Source organism: Sorex araneus, chromosome 2 (genome assembly GCF_027595985.1).
Source record: "Sorex araneus isolate mSorAra2 chromosome 2, mSorAra2.pri, whole genome shotgun sequence".
Classification (NCBI taxonomy): Eukaryota; Metazoa; Chordata; class Mammalia; order Eulipotyphla; family Soricidae; genus Sorex; species Sorex araneus.
In genome coordinates, this window is record NC_073303.1 from 77,593,273 (window position 1) to 77,614,363 (window position 21,091).

At 49.4% G+C, this 21,091-nt stretch overlaps 1 protein-coding gene across 1 annotated transcript; it reads left to right on the plus strand.

The window, feature by feature from the left end:
• The first annotated feature begins 6,043 nt into the window (after window positions 1–6,043).
• On the plus strand, window positions 6,044–21,012 carry PRDM14 (PR/SET domain 14). Its single transcript, XM_004602578.2, has 7 exons — window positions 6,044–6,737; window positions 7,690–7,743; window positions 7,831–7,988; window positions 9,175–9,445; window positions 16,000–16,202; window positions 18,613–18,714; window positions 20,752–21,012. Exons 1-7 carry the CDS (start codon window positions 6,044–6,046, stop codon window positions 21,010–21,012), a joined length of 1,743 nt encoding a protein of 580 aa, XP_004602635.1.
• Window positions 21,013–21,091: the final 79 nt, after the last annotated feature.

The window sequence follows — 21,091 nt, forward strand, 5'->3', positions numbered from 1 at the left end:
CCGGGGAAGCACCAGAGCCTCTCCCAGAGATGCCGAGACTGCAGCCCCCGAAGGAAAGGTGCAAAGCTGCAGTTCTGACCCCTGTGGCCTAGGAGGATGAGTCACCCACAACAAATCAAGTCCGGGCAAAAGGAAACCATGAAAGGTGGTCAGGGACACCGGCGGGGCGGGGGTGGGTGGGTGGGAAGGGGGAGGGGGAGAGTCAGACTTCAAGGCCACGGACTCTTTCAAATGAGCCTCTTGTAACAGTCACCTGCAATGGGATATGAATGTGTTCTATTCCTTGCATGTTTTTTTTTTTTCAAGAAGCATTAACGCTTTTCCTGGCAGGCAGCCACTGCTCTGAAAGTCCACCCAACACTGCATTCCCTGCAATCCCATGGATGGAGTGCTGTACAACAGACACAGCCCAGCCGAAGGAAAGGCACCTGACTCTGCTGGCCGGGCACAGGCGCACTGAGGATGGTGCTCAGGACTTTCTAGGGCTGTAGGTTGATGGGGTCTGCAGAGAAACTGACTCATGCGGCTGTCCAAACTCAGGTTTTGCAAAGATGTCTGCATTTTATCACATATAAATTTTATCTTAATGGGAAAACAATGATATGATATTCGTGCTGAGATTAAATTAGGAATAAAGCACACTGGTGGCTCCTGGTTTTTAAGACACATCTGGGAGCGGGAGCAATAGCACAGTGGGTAGGGCATTTGCCTTGCATGTGGCCAACCCGGGTTTGATTCCCAGCATCCCATATGGTCCCCTGAGTACCAACAGGAGTAATTCCTGAGTGCATGAGCTAGGAGTAACACCTGTGCATCACCAGGTGTGACCCAAAAAGAAAAAAAAAAAAAGACACATCTGGTGGTGTTTAGAGCTTATTCCTGATCACTCAGGAACTTACTTCTGATCACTCCTGGTGGGGATTGGGGGACCATATGGAGACCATGAGCCCAGAGATGGAACCCAAGTTGGCCACGTGCAAGGCAGTAGTCACTACAATATATATTGCCCTACTCACTGTGCTATAGCTCCACCCCTTTCAAGACTTCTTCTTACTCGATAAAGACTTGCAAATATGAATACATGGCTACTTGGATCTTTCCAGGTTGCAAGTTCCTGGCAAGATCTGGCCCTGGTCTCTGCCGATTCTTTAAAAGCTCTCTCGGCCTCTTCTCCATACCATCCTTAAGTTCTGTGAATCAGCCTTGTTCCTTCAAGGTGTCAGAGCCGTGGCTCCCTCCTGCTGTCAGAAATCCTTGATACAGACTTCCATTGTTGTCATCACTTCATTTATTAAGTATCTAGTAATTCTTTCAACTCTCCTAAGGCAGGCAAACCTACCTATTTGCCCAGCCTAGATTAGGACATATTCTTCCTTTTCAATGCTTCTTTGCACCCATCACAGTTCCTATTACATGTTCATCTAGTAATAACATAAATACTGGCGCTGAAGCCATAACACAGTGGGTAGGGCATTTCCCGTGCATGCAGCTGACTCAGGTTCGATTCCCATCATCCCATATGGTCCCCCAAGCACTGCCAGGAATGATTCCTGAGTGCATGAGCCATGAGTAACCCCTGTGTATTGCCAGGTATGGCCCAAAAAGAAAAAACCCAAAAAACCATAAAAACCCCAAATACTTCTTGTCTTCTTGACTGTTAGGACAGTAGACAGGATACTTTATTCACTAATTGTGTTCTTTGCATCTGACCTGACATCCAGCATGTCACAGCCAGAGTTCAGGAAGTTTTGGGGGGTAAGTGACTAAAAGACAGTTTCAAATATGATACCACACATCATGTTTAAGACAGGCAGCTGTAACAGAATGGCAAAAATCAATGATGGACTAAGGCAGGAGAAGAGGGTACTTACATTTATTACTGGTGATCTATCTATCTATCCATCTACCTATCTACATATATAAATGGACAGATTAGATAGATTATCTTGGTACTGTCTGAAGTACCTATCACACATTCACTATTGATACCTACTGAATGAATAATTTCACACCTTGGTATTCATGCCACAGGCACGTAAGTATATAACACTGTTCCCAAAAATCTTGAAAAGCTGGCAGCAACTTTTAAGAGGAGGCTGAAAGGCTAAGGATGCTCCCAAAAGTGAATTTCTGTATCATACAGCTATCATTTTTTTTTTTAAAGCTAGGGACCAGAGCAGTAGTGCAGCAAGTAGGGAATTTGCCTTGAATGCCACAGACCTGAGTTGGAATCTCAAGCATCCCATCTGGTCCCCCAATTCCCGCCAGGAGTGATTCCTGAGCACAGAACCAGAAATATGCCCTGAACACCACTGTGTGTGTATGTGTGAGAGAGAGAGAGAGAGAGACAGAGACAGAGACAGAGAGAGACAGAGACAAAGAGAGAGACAGAGACAAAGAGAGAGACAGAGAGAGTAATGGATAATGTACTGATATGCTCTAATGCTACTAGCAGATTGGAGTTGCATTAAAGTATGTATGATTTTTAAGTAATTTTTATTTTAATAAATAGCACCCCATCTGGGACCCTTTTCCTCCCAGCACTGCCACAAATGATCCCTGAGCACAGAGTCAGGAGTAAGCCCTGAGCACCTCCGGGTGTGGCCCCCAAACAAAAATAAACCAAAAAGGGTACGGTTTCTTCTGGGTGGCGGGCGTGGGGGGTACACACAAGAAGGCAGAGCTGCCACGCGCAGGGCAAGCACCTTAATCCCCTGAACTATTTCTCCAGCAAAAGTAAGTTTTGTTTTTTTAGGGAGGTAAGAAAAAAATCAAATTATCGGGGCTGGAGCGATAGCACAGCGGGTAGGGCGTTTGCCTTGCACGCGGCCGACCTGGGTTCGATCCCCAGCATCCCATATGGTCCCCTGAGCACCGCCAGGAGTAACTCCTGAGTGCAAAGCCAGGAGTAACCCCTGTGCATCGCCGGGTGAGACCCAAAAAGAAAAAAAAAATCAAATTATCACTATTATCTCTGGAAAATAGGGATGGGATGGTGGCAGCAAAGACTTCCATTCCCCCTCCCCCCGCCACACACACACACCCCGCCCTAATGTTCTAAACTCGTTCAACAGGCAAGTTAATACTTTTTAAATTTATGGTGCAAAATTCCAGATTCTTTGCAAAACAACGCTCGAAGATAACGTGCGCGCTGCTTCTGCGACCGTAAGTAAATAAAGCGAACACAGAGCTACCACCAATGAGTGCACTCAGAGTGGCCTCCTGGGGACGCGACGGCCGCGGACCACTCCCGTATCGGCGTATCGAGTGTGTAAAGCCTTGGGGGAGTCTGGGAGGAAGACAGCCCCGGCGGCCGCGCAGCCCCCGGGAGGCCCGCGGGACAGCACCGCTCCACGACACGCGCCTTCCCGGGGGGCGCGGGAGCGAGATTCGACGAGTCTCGTCTCCTGTCGGTGCGCCAAGATAACGAAGACCTGGAGCAGAGGGAAGGGAAGCCACTCCCTGGGCCCCGCCGCACCCCTCCGGGCTGAGAGCAGCGCCCGGCCCCGCCACGCAGAGCCCCACCCTCATCCCCGACGCGCCCCGGCCGTGACCGGCGCGGGAACATCCCGGGCGTCGGGGCGCGCGGCCGCACGGTGCCAGGGCCGGGCCCCGCGCGGGCAGGCAGCGCCACGAGTGTCACGGACTCCCGGATCGGGGGGTGGGGGTGGGGGTCCTGCGCCCTCCTTCCGCGAGGACGAGCCGTCGGCGAAGGCTGCGAGGTCGGGTCGGAGGCGGAGGAAGCGGGTGCGTACCCCGCGCGGCGTCCCCGAAGGCGGGGCCTGGGGTGGGGAAAGCGTCGCTCGCCCCCCAGTGCCGCCGGCCGGAGGGCCTCGGGGGCGGCGTCTCGGAGTCGTCGCGGGCCCTTCTCCTCCTCCTTTAGGAACCCCGGGACCCCCCCCCCAGCCCCCGTCCCGCCCCCGTGCCCCGCGACGCGCACACGCCCGCGGCGTGCGCCCCGTTTTGCCAAGACGAAGCTGAGGCCCAAGTGGTGCGCGCCCCGGCCAAGGTCACCGGCTTCGCCAGCGCTTCCCCTTCCCCGTGCAGCGTCCCCAGGTGAATGTGAATGCACCTAAGTATTCCTTTCTTTGCCTCAACGGCCGGCCTAGAGAATTTTTTTTTTAATGCGGTCTTTGGCCCAGGCTGCAAGCCTTCCCCCGGGAGGGAACAGCAGTGGCAGCGCGGAGAGACTATCCCGGCGGCGGCCAAGCGCCTAAGATAAAGCGGACACCCCTCTCGCCACTCCCCCCCGCCAACCCTGAGTCTCGGAGTGCCCTGGCCGCGAACCCACGGCGTCTGGGTGGCTGCACCCCGCACGCGCCACACAGCGCCCCAGCGAGGTGTCCGGGACTAACGTCCTCCTGGACCCGGGGCTTTGACGCTGCTGCCGTCGGCCAAATCGGTTCAAGGGAATTAGAAGCCCAAAGGGCAGGATTGAGGGGCGCCGGCCGGGGTGGGTGCGAGCGCGCAGCGGAATACGGGGACCCTGGCAAACAGGACCCCCACCCCTCCCGAGTCGGGAGACGCCTGGTGACCGTCTCGGGAAGCCAGCGACTAGCAGCCTGGTCCGGGTCCCGGCGAGCTTTAGAGCAGAGTTAAGAGTCCGACCCCCCCCTCCCCAGGGGCCCGGGGTGGGGTCTGGGGGCGAGTCCAACGCGGGCCAATGACTGCGGTGGGCGGGGAGGACACCGACCCCGCGACCCGCTCGGGCCGCGTCCCTTTCCCCACCCTCGACCTCTCTAAGCCCCGCCACCCCGGCCGCCGCCTTCTTAAACCCGCGCGCCGCCCGCCCTCCTCAAACCCGCGCCGCCCGCAGGCTCCCTGCACGCTCCCGCTCGGTGGCGCTCTCGAAGGTGGGTGCCGGCCGGGAACGCGGCGGTGGCCCGGGACTGTAGTCGTGGGGCTGCCCTTACTCCCTCGGGGCCAGTGGCTTTATCCTTTGGGGGGCCCTTCCTCCTTAAACGGCCCTCGGGTCCCCTCTCCGAGTTGCGGGGCGCCCCGAGAGGCAGGAGCGGACCCCGCCTCTGCAGGCGCTCGAGGCGGAGGCGGGCAGATGCCGGGGTCGTGGCTGACCTCTTCGGCTGACCCCCGTTCTTTAATTTGAGTCACGACCCCGCTCGGTTTCCTTATTGGACTCATTGATCGCGCCCTCCAGCCCTGCCCGCCCCGAAGGGAGGTGGGTCGGGGAGCCTGGGGGAGGATTTGCGTCGCTTCGGTTGGGGGGGCGGTTGCAGGTGGGGAGCTCGCCTCTCGCACCTGGATGACCGCGTCCGTCCTCTCCAGCTCCCCAGAGCTGATCCCACACCCCCGACGCTGCCAGGGGACTTGGCGTTTCTGGGTGGAGGTGGCCAGACTCGTGCATCTCGTGGGAAATCGGGCGCGGGCCGCAGGCCCCCAAAGAGGCGCTTCAGCTCTCACCCCAAGAGCCCGGATCGCCCGAGTCCGTGGGGTCTGGACGCGGATTTGCGACCGGACCCCCACGCCTGCCCCGGGGGTGTGTCTCCTAGGCTGGGACCCGGGCACCCGGGAAGGTCGGGTGCTGACGGCTGCCCCCAGCTCTCAGGACGGCCCGGCCGGGAGTGAGAGGGTTCAGGCAAGCCCGATCCAACCTGGGAAGGAGTTTTGAAGGATGGGGGAAGGGAAGGGAACTGGACCACAGATTTTGCAGGAGCCGGGTTTGGGCCGGATGTGGAGACGGGAGTGTTGGAAACCATGCGTGCGGGGTCCCGGCTTATTCTGAGAGGGGAAGCAGAAGCAATGCTTAGCGGGAATTGGGCTTCAGCTGGATCTTAGCAGAGTTGCCTTGTGTTTGGGAAGTGTGGGAGGGTGATGCTGCTTGTACTGCGTTTGATTTGGTTTTGGAGGGTCGGGCGTGCGGGATGCGCCGGGATTCACTCCTGCAGCTCCCGGCTGGGGCTCTCTCTGGTGCGGGCGGCTAGACTGGCGGGGAGAGGTCGGGGAGTGGCACGCCAGCCGTGTCCCAGGTCCTCAGCGGCGCTTGCTCTTCCGCAGACCGAGCGCACTCCCTGGCATCGCCCCACCGATGGCTCTGCAGCCGCCAGGTGAGACCGGGCCCCAGAACCAGGTGTGCTACCCGCCGGAGAAGCTGCAGGTCAGCCCCGAAGAGCTGGCCGCCTACTACGCGCCCTTCCCGCCCTACGGTCACTACGCCAACGGCCTCGCTGTGGCCGGGCAGGATGCGCAGCCCTTCCAGCAGCTGGAGGCCGTCGTGCCCGCCTCCCAGGTTCTATCCCCCTTCGTTTTCCGCAACGCGCCCCCGCTGCTGAGCCCCGGCCTGGGCCTCCCGAGGGAGCCGCTCTACGATGTGTCCTGGTACAACAAGCTGCCGGCGTGGTACCCAATGCCCCCGCTCCCCAGGGACGTGCCGCACTTCTTCGGCAGCGAAGACTTCGGTCACCCCGGTGGCCGCGACGACGGCAGCCAGTGTTGGGCCCCCGACGCTTGCCTTCCACCGCCGCCCCCTGTGGAGGCCCCCCTGGTAACCGAAGGGAAGAAGGCAGCCTCCCACTTAGCGTCTTGCGCCCCCAGCCAGCCCCCCAGCCAGCGGGCTGAGGAAGCCCCCAGGCTCCGGAACCCTGAGGGGCCGCCCGTTCATCGTTATCACTTCACACAGGAGGACCTGCACCTAGTTCTCTACGGGGTGGTCCCCAGCCCTGAGCAGAGTGCTCAGCTGCACCACGCCATTTCCGGCCTCTTTGTACCCACCAACGGCCCTGGTAAGTGTCAGGGAGCAGGGTTGCATGGTTGGCAGCCGGTAAGGGGCCCTGCAGGGCAGTTGGGGGTGTGTGCTTGCACCTGCCGATGGGTGGGCCCTGGGGAGACCTGGCTTTAGTCCCTCACTTAACTGCAAGGCTCCTGATGTTAGTTGCAGCTGGAGCTGAGGGTCAGGAGAGAAACGCTGAATGTGTCATATTCTCCCGGCATAATTCGAAGTAGCTAGGAGAGAACTTCCTCCAGTTCATTCTTAGGAGTCAGAGGCTCATCCTTGACCCTCGTCAAATCAGAATGATCTCCTGTTCTTTAAATGTGCCAACTGGGGCATATTACATAATCTTGCAAGAGTTGTTCCTTGTCCCATGTGAAATTGTACATGTAAAGGGGGTAAGGTGTGGACTAAGGCTGCGGAGCTAGTACAGGGCTTATGGTGCTGGCCTCATGCTACAGGGTTAAATCTCCAGCACAAGGTCCCCAGCACTGCCCGGAGCAAGCAACCTTGGAGTAACCGTAATCCCTAAGCACTGGTGATGTGTGTCTCACACAAAACACACACACACACCCACATACACACACACACACACACACACACACACACACACACCACACCAGAAAAGATAGTGGGAACCATGTGGGGTGCCAGGGATTAAACCTGGGCCAACCATATGCAAGGCAAGAGCCCTGCCTGCTGTTGTACCATCTCTCCAGACTTTCATAAGACATTTTTTTTTTTTTTTGCTTTTTGGGTCACACCTGGTGATGCACAGGGTTTACTCCTGGCTCTGCACTCAGAAATTACCCCTGGCGGTGCTCAGGGGACCATATGGGATGCTGGGATGCTGGGATTCGATCCAGGGTTGGCCGCGTGCAAGGCAAACGCCCTACCCACTGTGCTATCGCTTCAGCCCCTCATAAGACATTTTAATGAAGCACTTAAAATCCTGTTTTTTCTAGGGTCTGATTCTCTTCCTCAAGCTCTGGACAAACACTCTCTGCAGATACCAGAAGGTAATGTCTCTGGGGCATCCAGGCTTAGATTTCACAAATGATTTGTCAGTGTCCCTTTTAATTTTTCTGCCCTGCCTCTCCTTTTAGGCCTCTGCCTGAGGCAGACAAACTTTGGTGAAGTGCCACACTTTGGTGTGTTCTGCACAAGTATCATGGCCAAAGGAGTCAGGTTTGGGCCCTTCCAGGGGAAAGTGGTCAATGCCAGTGAAGTTAAGACCTACGGAGACAACTCTCTGATGTGGGAGGTGAGACTTGGGTCACCCAAACGTATTTGCTTCTGCTGGGTTGGCTGGGGGGGCGGGGGTGGGAAGGGAGGCTGGTGTGGGGGATCCTTGGCCTCTGAGCCTGTGTTTGCACCCTGGCTGGGCTGTTGAAGGCTGTTGGTGCTGCCTCTTTTGCAATATAAAGGGAAGGAAAAGCAGGTATTTACCCTAGGAGATGCAACAACTTTGCACGGATAATATGGATTACATGCTGTTTTAGTCAGCTCAGTCTGAAGGTTAGCAGGGAATATGGATTTAAAGAACTTGCACTTAAAGAATGAACATACTGTATGTGCAATGCATATTATATATGCAAAATGTGTTGTATGTATTTATGCATGTATATATGTATCAGATCATATGCTTACAATACATTTTTATATGCATGCCTATGAAATTAGCTAAATGGGGATGGGGTGATGGAGAAAGTACTGCAGGGAAGGCACTTGCTTGCCTTGTACGAGGTCTTCCTGGGTTTGATCCCCAGCACACATGAACCCTGAGCACCACTAGGAATAATCCCTAAGCACAGAGCCAAAAGTAAGCCCTGAGCACTACTGGGTACAGCCCACCCCATCCCCCCCCAAATTATTTAAATTTAAAAGGAGGGGGATGCTTTTGACTGTATAAGGAGATTGTTGCTAGGACTGTAGTTAGGCTTTATCAGATACTGACTCTTGACCCTGAAGTTCTACTTCTAGAAATATATACTTAAAAATTAGCCCAAGGAGCTGGAGAAATAGGTCAGCAACCTGAGTGCATTCTTTGCATGCAGTAGCCCAAGGTTTGATCCCCCAATACTGCATGGTCCCTGGAATCTCTCACCCCCATCCCAGCACAAAGCACAAAACTAGAATAGTCCCCCAGCACCTCATAGTGTAGCCCACAAATCTCTCTCTCTCTTGCTCTCTCTCTCTCTCTTTCTCTCTGTCCTCTTACCTCTCTCACACACACAGACACACACAAAGAGAAAAAAAATACTTCAAAATTGAGATTACTTGGGAATTATTAATCCCAAGATTGTTTATGATAGTGGCGGCAGTAATATATTTAATGAACACTATTATGAGATTTGGGTTATAAGATTTTTTTTTTTAATAAGTAAATTTACAGTGTAAGCAAAACCAAAATCAAAAGTACATGCCAAATGTCTTCTTGTTTTCTCCAGATCTTTGAAGATGGCCGTCTGAGCCACTTCATAGATGGCAAAGGCAGCGCTGGGAACTGGATGTCCTATGTCAACTGCGCCCGATTCCCCAAGGAGCAGAACCTTGTCGCGGTGCAGTGTCAAGGGCAAATTTACTATGAGAGCTGCAAGGAGATCTATCAGAACCAAGAGCTCCTGGTGTGGTACGGAGACTGCTACGAGAAGTTTCTGGACATTCCCATGAGCCTTCAGGTGATGGAGCAGGGGAAGCAGATGCCGGGGCCCTCGGAAGGTGAGTGCGCATCTCTTCCTCCTGGCAGCGAATGAGCCCTTCCTTGTGGAAGAGGGGGACTGATTTCCCCAGACGAACCCCCTCCTGAAGCTTGCCTGCAGCCTCTCTATGTGCCTGTGGAATTCCCCTAGAGGCCAATGCAGGAACCTAAACTAAGGGTATCTTTACCAGGGGGGCAGTACCCAGCTGGAGGAAAACACCCTCACATGTGCAAAGCTACTGAAGCTCCTTCTAGTGACCAGGAAACCGTTTCTTCTCTCCCTTGATCACCCACCACCCTCCCAACCCCCCAAGAATAAAAAAATAAATGGATTGAAACCTTAGGTGAGCCAGTTTCTGATTCATCTCTGCTCAGGCTAACACAGCCAAGTCAAGGCGGGCACACCGTGTCTTTCTGATGGTGGTCTGCAGTGTCTTAATGGGGTGGGAAATCAATTTAGTGGTCAAGACCAGCATTAGAGAAAAAAGAGACACTAAGAATAAAGTAAAATAAGAGAATAGAACATTTTGAGGTAGGTCTCAATGCCTACTCTTGTTCTAAGTATGGGTCTTGGTCAAGTTTGAGAAACATCAGGCTAGACTGAAATTTTTTATTTTCTACACAACGCCCAACAGTGCTTAGAGAACTGTGTGGTACTAGAGATAGAACATGGGGCTCCTGCATGCAAAGCATGTGATCCCAATTATTTGGCGGGGGCTGGAGGTGTAGGGGCTTAGGGGGTTAAGCCCTGGCTGCTCAGGGCTGATTCCTGGCAGTGTTCAAGGGAACCAAATGTAGTGCTTTATTCCTGGCAGCGCTCAGGGACCATTTGTAGCATTGGGGATCGAACAGGGCTATGTTTTCCCTTTCCTCTTGTTTCAGTGGCCGAGAGTCACATGCAGGGTCACGTGAGTGGTCCTGGGGCAGGGATGTTTTGGTTGCAGCATTTGCCAGAATCTCACACTTTACTTGTGATGTTCACTCTGTGTCACAGAGGTTGTGTACCTGATCACAGCACTCACATCGTTAGTTGTTATCCTGCTGGTGGGAATCACACACTTGAGTTTCAGTGCTTGCTCACCAGCTTGCAATGCTGGAACTGCATACTCTTCAGGGACCGAGTGCCCAGACTGCTGAGCTATTAGGCATGTGCTCAGTGCCTGTGGGTGATACTGGGGTCGAGCTCTTAGACTCATGTTTGCAAGACCTGGCACTGAGCTGTACCTCAGCCCTACTAGCATCTCAAGTGATTTATTTATTTGATTTTTGTGATATATCCAGCTTTGCTCAGGACTTATTCCTAGCTTTGGGCTCAGGAGTAACTCTTGGTGCTCAGGGGACCATACGGGGTGTCAGGAGATTGACCAAGGTTGGCCATGCGCAAGGCAAGAACCTTAACCTTTGTACTCTCTCGCTAGCCACTAGAATACCAAATTTTAACGTAAATGTGAATTCCTCAGGATTTTGAGAAGATGGAAATTCTCATTCAGAACTGATACTGAAAATTGTGCATTCTTCCTTTCTTTCAATTTTGGGTTTCACCTAGCAGTGTTGGGGGATACTCCTACCTTGCAAGCTATCTCCCTTACCCTGGAGAGTGCGTTTCTTTTTCTTTTTCTTTCTTTTCTTTTCTTTTTTTTAGGGGGGGTCACACCCAGCAATGCTCAGGATTTACTCCTGGCTCTGCATTCAGGATTTACTCCTGGCTCTGCATTCAGGATTTACTCCTAGCCCTGCATTCAGGAATTACTCCTGGCAGTGCTCAGGGGACCACAGGGGATACCCGGTGGTGTTGAAGGCAAACACCGTCCCTACTGTATTCTCTGTCTGCCCCTAGAGAGTGCCTTTCCATCCCGCTGGCCCCTGGACTACTAAGCCACTCTGCAGGAGAGAGCTTCCTGGATTTGGATTTTAAATAAACTTTCCACATGATCTTATCCACACAAAGGTTTGGGAACTGCAGATATTAACGGTGGGATTAAGATGGAAGCTCTGGGCCAGTGCTTTGTGCTCAGGGAGCACTCCCAGAGCTGGGTGAGGAATCAAATGTGATTCTGGGAATCAGACTGGGGCCGGCTGCCTACACTATTTCTCTGATCCTCATGTACTTTTTTATACATATATGTGGAATCATGTGGGATCCCACGGTATGGTGTTATTATGAAAAATAAGCTTAACAAGGTAAAAAAGAAAGTATGCACTCTGATTGGCTTATATGCTGTGTCCTTGCCTGACTGAGACCCTTCTAGGGCAGGAAATAAATTTATTAATATCCCCTGTTTTCAGACCACACTATATGTGAAATGGAAGAAAACTTTAGGACTAACTTGGGCAACTTTTTATAGGACTAAGCTGAAATGAAGGATGCTTATGGAGGTGTGGGATAGTGAAGCCAAAGATAAGACTTTGTTCCTCAGGGATTCGAAGGTGAATAATGAGTAGTCTCCTGGAAGAGCCCAGGTAATGAAGGTCTGTTAGAAATAATTCTTTTCATGAGCTATCTAGAAACATATTTCCACTGTATTGAGCAATATGGTGAGATTTTCGAGTTTATGGAACTAACAGTTGTCTCATAAAAGCCAAGTAACTAAGGTTTTTTTGATCATTTCAAAAATATGCTCACTGCATAACACCAAATATAAAATTAACCATACATCCTTTGAAATATTGTTTAGTACTTTGTATCAAACCATTTAAATGTTTGTAGATGTGTATAAGCTTTTGACTTCTTAGTAAATGTCTTCTGGAAAATACATCTTTGGGGCCAGAGATATAATCCAAAGGGAAAGATCTGTGCCTTGCACGTGGCCACCGTAGTTTTGCTTTCCCCCAACCTCATAGGGTTCTCTGAGCGCCCCCCCACCACCACCAAAATAAAGAGACAGAAAAAAAAAAACCTGTCTCCAGGAAATGGTCCTACAGGAAACGCCTTTGTGCGGTGTGTAAAGTTGTACTTTTTTGTAGCAAAGTCAATAATTACATTAACATCGAATAATAGGCAGATGTTGAAGATCAGTCATGTAAGTGGAGCAGGGTTAAGGGCTGACTGATGGCATGTTCACCTGGGCTGTAATTCTGAACCATGTGATAGTGGAGGGGTAGACAGATGTTTTGGACACTAGACAGAAGGGAGCCTGTAAGTAGCTTAATTTGTGGGGGAGACATGGATAAATCAGTAGCTTAATTTGTGGGAGAGACATGGATAAATCTATGTTTTCTGTCAATCAGGATGTTTTTGGATAGAATAAGAAGAAAAATTCATCTATCTTCTTGGAATTGTCTTTGTCTTAAAAGCTTTCTTCGAGATGGAGTGGGAAGGAAGGAGCAGACCATATGCAGGCAGGATTTCGAGTATGCAAGCCCCCCAGTATGTGGGGGTGGTGTAGAGGTGTGGAATGGGAAGAGCATTCTCAATTGTTAGCCAAGACTGTATTAGTGAGACCTGATTTCCCTGTTGTTTTTAGAAACCCTTGGACTAAAGTGAGTCCATTGACATGAAGGGGTTTGGGGAGAGAGCGAAAGGGAGTGAGACAGAATTTGGTTTGGACATAGTTCCAAAGACCCGAGTGGAAGTCCGAGTCTTAAACCTGTGAGTAAGGGCAGAGTGTCATTTCAGCCCAAGTATTTGTTCTTACTTTAATTATTGATTTGCCTCGTGACTCTCTTCCTCAGGAAGCAGGAAAATTAGGTATTTGTCATTTTATTCTGGTCAGTGGAAATTCTAGTTTGGAGCCCAAACCATCCCGGCAGGGGAATTGGGAGAGCATTAGCACCTCAATGAAAGTGATAGACTGGCCCGGGCCTTGCCTTGTCCTGAGGTCGGTAGTTCCCTCCCTGGGTTATTTACTTAACGTCTGTTTTTTTCCTTAGCCACCTGTTAAATGTGGCTGGGACAATCCCGTCTGCTCACAAACCACTGGAACGCCTCCCTGCTGTCTGATGCTAAAGATTTCCATCTACACACTCTCTCTTGGCTCTATTCTCCTTGGCAGGACCAGACAATGAGGCCTTGGGAGGGATGCTTTCACAGTCAATGCCGCTTGATCCTCTGGAATCCTGAGTGCTCTCAGCAGGGATGCTTTTATAGGGGTCCCTGCCTTCTCCCCATCCTCCCCCCCTTCCTCCAATGCATAGACACCCCTGGACCTGGGGGCCTCCTTTGCTAGAGTCGGCTGCACCTTCTCTAACTTGGCTTCTCCTGCTTCCATCTCCTCTGATAAGATCAGAATTACCTCTGTCACTGCGTCACCCACTGTTGGTGTTGGAGTGAATAACCCTATGTTTTAGGGAAGGCCGAATGTTGCCATCCCTACTAGGTCCTTAAAGATTTTAGCTCTGTAATCTGCCCCCCTGATTCAGAAAAGTGAAGTATAAACTCCTGGCTCATATGGGGTCGAGTGGGATAGCTCTTGGGATGCCTGGGTAGGATGCTGGGAGCATCCTTCATTGTTCTGCATAAGGTGCTTCCACTCTCTTAAGTCAGGCTGATCAAAAGAACCAAGATGAGGCATGTTTCTTTATATTAACCTTGTAACAAGTGCTGGGGAGAGGAGGGGCATGGGTCCACACCCAGCTGTGCTCAGGCATTGCTCCTGGGAGGGCTGGAAATTATACCCAGGTCATCTGTGGGCTATATAAGGCAAGTGCTATCTGTTTAGTCTTAAAAAGTTTATTTTTGAATGTTTCTTACACTGGGCTGGAGCAAGGGTTCTTTCAACATTCAGAAAAAAAAGAGGAGAATCTTCTGAAAGAGATAGAAGAGACAGAGCAGCCAGAAAGGGTCTGGAGACTTTGTATCCTAAATTGAATAATTTAAATAAATTTCATGTATTTTAGGTTTTTTTGCTTATTAATTTAAATGATTTTAATTTCTGACTAAAGTCATTAAATGTGTATTTGTATATTTGTATATGTGTACACATGTGCAATTCTATTAAGGGATTTATTCATTGTATAGGCTGACACTAGTCTTATGGTATGCTTATTCTATTATTATTTTTATTATTATTTTGCTTTTTTGGGTCACACCACCCGGTGATGCACAGGGGTTACTCCTATCTCTGCACTCAGGAATTACTCCTGGCGGTGCTCAGGGGACTATATGGGATGCTGGGATTCGAACCCAGGTTGGCCGCATGCAAGGCAAATGCCCTACCCACTGTGCTATCGCTCCAGCCCCTGGTATGCTTATTCTAAAGTGTCTTAGAATCTGGCTTGGTTTGGGGCCACACCCAGCAGTGCTCAGGAGTCATTTCTTCTGGTGACTATTTATTGTTCTGGGTATCATACCAGGGTATGCTGCATGCAAGGCAGTTGACCCCTGTGCTATCTTTCTGACCTAAATGTTATCTTTTTTTTAAATTAATTTTATTTTTATAAAATTGTTCATAATAATTTATTACACTCACTATTCCAATACTAATCCCACTAGCATTATGCCTTCCCACCACCATATTTCAAACTTCACCTGCACCCCAGAGCCTGCTCCCAAAGCGGAACCTAAATAATTTATTTTGTATTGTTTGTTGTGAATAATCCGCTAAAAATAATCTAAAATTTTTCCTTAGAGCTAATTGTGTGAAGACTGTTGTATCTCACCCTGGAGCCATTATTTGTGTATGTATGTAAAAGAGATTACTAATATATCTTTACAGATTGAGCCTTGTGCACATATATATACATATATATATATATACAATACATATATATTATATGTATATTTAATTTATTTTTCAAATTGAGATTGGTTGCCTTCTACTTTATACCCCATCAAATGTGGTGTGCTACTCTTGGTAGAGGTATAGAGTATGAGATGTCTCTCCAGGAATTCCAAAATTTTAAATAGGGTGATATAGATGTTATCTGTTAAAGAGGAGTTTGAGGAACTTATGGATCAAATGATTAAATCAGTTTTGAAATAATTATGGAAGGAAGTCAAGGAAGATGAAAATAAAACTGGCTATGCATTATTCTTTGTGAAAAACCCTGCTAATGGACAGGTGAGGGTTTCTTACTTTGAGGGGGGTGATGCTCAGGATCATATTCTGGGTTGGGGATTAAACTGGGCTCATCACATGTAAGGCAGGCGCCTCAGTTCTGTGCTATTTCTCTAGCCCCTGTCATTCTATTATTATTTTTATTATTACTATTATTATTTTTGCTTTTTGAATCATACCCAGCAATGCACAGGGGTTATTCCTGACTCTGCACTCAGGAATTACCCCTGGCAGTGCTCAGGGGACCATATGGGATGCTGGGAATCGAATCTGGGTCAGCCTCGTGCAAGGCAAACGCCCAACCCACTGTGCTATCACTCCAGCCCCATGTCATTCTATTATTATATCTTGGTTGTTTGTCTAGAATTTTCTGTAATATAAGGCTTTCTAAAAATCATCTTAGGGAGGGGCCAGAGCCATAGTACAGCAGGTAGAGTACTTACCTTGCATGCTGCCTAGCAACCAAAACAAACAAACAAACAAAATCATCTTAAAGGAAAAAAAAATCATCATGAGGAAGTAAAATGAGGAAAGAAAATTCTAGGGCCCTTGGCGCTTAATCCCCTTGTGTTTGACAGAATCTGCTGAAGGTTACAGATGCGAAAGGTGCGGAAAAGTATTTACCTACAAATACTACCGAGATAAGCATCTCAAGTACACTCCCTGTGTGGACAAGGGGGATCGAAAATTTCCCTGCTCGCTCTGCAACCGCTCCTTTGAGAAGAGGGATCGGCTCCGCATCCACATTCTCCATGTCCACGAGAAGCACCGACCTCACAAGGTAAGGCGAGCAGTGACGTTTCTTTGCCCTCACGCTCTGCTTTCATGCTTCTTCCCCCAAACCCTGGGCACACAGTAATGGCCTTTGAGGGCCTGGCTGCTGGGGATCAGTGCTCCTGAGATGGGCTCTGAAGAAGGAAGGCCACTCGGCGTGGCAGGCCTGGTGCTGGCCACACGGTAGGCGAGATGGACAGCCACGACGAACGTACGTGTCCCAGAGGTGATCTGGAGCTGAGTGTGGAAAGGCAACGGCATATCTGATTTATAGTGGAGGGTGACAGCAGGGCAGGCTTGAGACATTTCCACACAGGAAAAATCTTGGCCAGAAAGTACCAGAGTCACTGGAAAGAGGGCAGAACTTGGGCACGTGGAGATTCAGGTTTGACTCCCGGCCTTGTCGAAGTATGTTTTGCTTTTTTTTTTTTTCTTTTTGGGTCACACCCAGCGATGCTCAGGGGTCACTCCTGGCTCTGCACTCAGGAATTACCCCTGGTGGTGCTCAGGGAACCATATGGGATGCTGAGAATCGAACCCGGGTTGGCCGCATGCATGGCAAATGCCCTACCCGCTGTGCTATTGCTCCAGCCCCAAAGTATGCTTTAAAGCTAACTGCCTAAGCCAGCCCTCACCTCACAGCTACCCTGTTCCTTCACTCACATGTTGTAAGATGTCCATTAGCGTCTTGATAGTTATCATATATTAGTTTTGTAATTCTAAGATCATTTTACCATTAAGATAGTGACATGACTTCTTTCTACTGATCAGACAGGAGAAAGGTGGAAAGTTTATATAAACTGAGGGTGCCAAGTTAGAGAAGGCATTTTATGTATCAGTTGGTCAGATAAATCATACATTGGTTGCATAGATTATGGCCTAATAGGTGGAACCAGGTTGTCAGTATAATACTAGCATATGATTGCCATGTGTGAGGCTGACCTGTACATGGAAAACTCACATATTCCAGTGCTATTATTCTAGGAGTAAGTAGGTTTGGAAATGAGAGCAAGTTTTTGTGTTTTCACAGACAATCACGTTAAGGAGTTTGAATTAAGATTCCAAATATTTTCCAGATGAAGTGTCAGGTGGACTCTTTTTTAAATGCTGGGTTTCCAAGAGTAAGCTGTACCACATCTCTTGTAATAACTCCTTTTTGTTTGGTTGGTTTTTATTTGGGGGCCACACCTGGCTGTGATCAGGAGTTACTCTGGTTCTACACTCTCCAGGACCATATGGGATGTGGGAATTGAACCAGGGCCAGCTACATGCAAGGCAAATGCAGTACCCATTGTACTATTGCTCTGGCCCCTAATAGCGCCTTTTTATTTGATTAAAAAAATTTTTTTGTTGTTATTCTTAGGCCACACCAGGCAGTGCTCAAGGCTTTAATTATTTCCATTTATTGATAGATGAAAAGGTACAGTGGGTCAGGCCCTTACCTTGTATGTGACTGACCGGGATTCAATACCTGGCATTTCGTAGAGTTCCCTGAGCCTGCCAGAAGTGATCCCTAAGCACAGAGCCAAAAATAAGCCTTGAGCACTGCTGGTGTGGCCCCCCCCAAAAAAAAAAAACCAAAAAATGGATTTCTCATTGGGGATGTAATCATAGAATAGCAGGCAGAGGGCTTGCCTTGCACGTGACCAACCTGGTTCAATCCCTGGTACCCCATATAGTCCCCAAGTCCTTGGAGGAGTAAGCCCTGAACATTGACAGGTATAGCCCCCAATTTAAAGCTAAAAAAAAGATTTCTGATTGAATTACCCTCTGCATTATTAGTGAGACTTAAGTTTTTAAAATGTGGTTTTTAGGGTGGGGGGTTGGGGCCCACAGTCAGCACTACTTAGCAGTTACTTCTGGCTCTGCATGCAGGAGTCACTTGGGACCATATGGGATGCCAGGATTGAACCCGGGCTCAAAACATACTTTATATTAGCATTTTGTGTTTATCTTGTGGCTTATCAGTTCATATTTTCGCAACATAAATTTTCCTCTTAATTTTTTTTTCACTTGTGCCGTGCTTGCGACATACTGCTCTGTGTGGAAGGCAGGTCAGGTATTTTGCAGATGAGGAAAAACTGAAAATGAAAGTCCAGAATGAAGTGGATTGTACTTGTCAGGTAGCAGCTTGTTGACAAACCAGGACTAATTCAGACTCTTAGTAAAAAGCGACTGATCCTATTCAATTTTCATTCAGTGAGTTGCCTAATGTCACTGCAGGAGAAGCTGTTCGTGGTTCTTGAGCAAAGACAAGGAAGTCGACATCACCTCAGGGAGTGCCTCTCCAGCACCTACTTGCGCTCACAGACAAATACACACACAGAACTAAGTTCCCTCAAGCCCAGATAAGCATAATGGTGACATGAACTTGTTAAGGAAAATGATTTTAATCATATTTTTCTTTTTGATCTTAGTGTTCTACATGTGGAAAATGTTTTTCTCAGTCTTCCAGCTTAAACAAACACATGCGAGTCCACTCTGGAGATAGACCCTACCAGTGTGTATATTGTACAAAGGTAAAAACAAATAAAAAAACATTTTTTTTTTTTTGCTTTTTGGGTCACACCCAGCGATGCACAGGGGTTGTTCCTGGCTCTGCACTCAGGAATTACCCCTGGCGGTGCTGAGGGGACCATATGGGGTGCTGGGGATAAACTCGGGTCGGCTGCATGCAAGGCAAACGCCCTATCCACTGTGCTGTTGCTTCAGCCCACAAATGAAATTTTTGTTTGTTTTGGGGGCCACACCTGGTGGTGCTTTGGGGTTACTCCTGCCTCCGCACTGAGGAATCACTCTTGGTGGTCTTGGAGGACCATATGGAATGCCAGGGATAGAATCTGGGTCAGCAACGTACAAGGCAAATAAATGTCCAACCCACAAAGAAATCCTAAAAGGCTTTTGGAAATCCTGCTTGGTTTCTACAGTTAAGAACTGGAAGCCAGTACTGGAGAAGTAATACAGCAGGTAACACACTTGCCTTGAACAGTAAACTTTGATTCCCTGAGGGCCCCCTTGAGCCCAGCCAAGAATTAACCCCTATGCACTTTGGGGTGCGGCCCACCTACCTACTTCCTACCCCCAAAAAGAACTTGAAGCTTAGGTCTCAGTAAATTATTTCATATCATAATTCAGCCCTCATTTCTACTTCCATATTTGTTCATTTGCTTATGATGGCCAGATATACCTTCTACTGCCAAACTGCCATTTAAGACATGTAACCAAATGTACCAGGAGCTGTTGGCATGGTTATGAGGAATTAAACACTGACTCTTGGGGCTGGAGTGATAGAACAGTAGGTAGAACACTTGCCTAGTATGAGGTCTACCCAGGTTCAATCCTAGGAGTGGCCCTGAGAACAGAGCTGTTACTAATCCCAAGCACTGCTGGGTATGGTCTGAAAAACAAACAACAGCAGCAACAAAATAACAGGGACTCTTAATTGCAGCCATGTGATTCCTCAAGCTAAGGGTGGAGTCATCATTCCATCATCCTTTTGATAAATAAAATGTTCTGTGTCTTGGGTCAGAGAGTTAGCACAAGGGGTTAAGGAGCTCACCTTGCATGTGGCCGACTCTGGTTTAATCCCCATCACCACAATGGTCAACTCAACACCCCTGGGAGTGATTTCTAGGTCTCCACTGATGTGGCCCCTCCCCCCAAAGTTCTGTATCTGAACTGTCAACAATGTAATCCCCTTTGTGATATTCTGCTGTAGTTTTTGTAAGATGTAACTGTTTGGCAGAATGAATAAAGGGGACACAGTGTTTTTGTTACTTTGTTTTTTTTCTGTAACAGGTATTAAACCCAGGGGCTCACACGTGCAAATCTTTACCACTCACCTATATCTCCAGCCCTTTTTATCTCTTAACTGCATATGAAGGGCAGGGAGAATGGCTTAAAGTGTCTCAGCACTTGTGCATGTGAGTTCATCTGTGTGCCCCTCGAGCACATCTGCAGGCACCAAACTGGGAGTCATCATCTGCCCCAGCACTGCCTGTTACGCCGCCCGCAAACTACAGTGTATGTGATTATCTCTCCAAGTGTCTTAAACTAAAAACGGGAGAAACCAGTAAGATTCTAACTTAGGCAAAGATTTTGGCCAGTAATAATGGCAATGCACTTTATCTTGGAATGTGGTCTTTCTTCCAGTGGAATTGCTTGCTCAGTTTCCTAGTCTGCATTTTGTGGGGTTTGGGCCACCCCCTGCCGTGCCCAGGGTTTCTTCCTGGCTCTGCACAGGAATCCATTTTGGCAGTGCTCCGAGGGCCATACGTGGTGCTGGTGATAGAACCTAGGTCAGCCGCGTGCACGAGAAGTGCTCTAGGAGCTGTATTACCTCGCTGCCCCTCAACCTGCATTTTGGACAGACCCTTAGGTAATCTTAGCTGCGGGAGAGCCAAGGCTTTACTAAGTCCATCAAGGTCTCCCACGCTTAGATGTCACTTTTATAATCCCATATTACTTCTCAGAAACAATAAGAGTGACCCCTTTATTAGTGGGTTGTCTCGGGCTAAGGGACCTTTCCTTTCTCTTCCGCCTTCCGCCGGCCACAGAAATTCACTGCCTCCAGTATCCTCCGCACACATATCAGGCAGCACTCCGGGGAGAAGCCGTTCAAGTGCAAGTTCTGCGGGAAATCCTTCGCCTCCCACGCCGCGCACGACAGCCACGTCCGCCGCTCGCACAAGGACGAGGAGCCCAGCCCGTGTGGCGTGTGCGGAAAGACCTTCCTGGAGGCAGACGCCTTCTGCGCCCACATGAAGTCGCATGAAGACTGCTCGCCCTCCGACCCCGTGGCCTGCGGTGAAAGCTGAGGACCGGGATTCTGACTTTCCCCCCCCCTTTCCGTGTCCATTGCCACATTGTAGGAGCAAATGAGAATTTATCTTGAGC

Excerpts from the sequence above, each read along its gene's own strand:
- PRDM14 (XM_004602578.2), top strand. The coding sequence starts at position 6,044 with ATGGCTCTGCAGCCGCCAGGTGAGACCGGGCCCCAGAACCAGGTGTGC. Across the intron at positions 16,203-18,612 it reads AGAAGCACCGACCTCACAAG|TGTTCTACATGTGGAAAATG; the intron begins GTAAGGCGAGCA and ends TTTTGATCTTAG. Across the intron at positions 18,715-20,751 it reads AGTGTGTATATTGTACAAAG|AAATTCACTGCCTCCAGTAT; the intron begins GTAAAAACAAAT and ends CGCCGGCCACAG.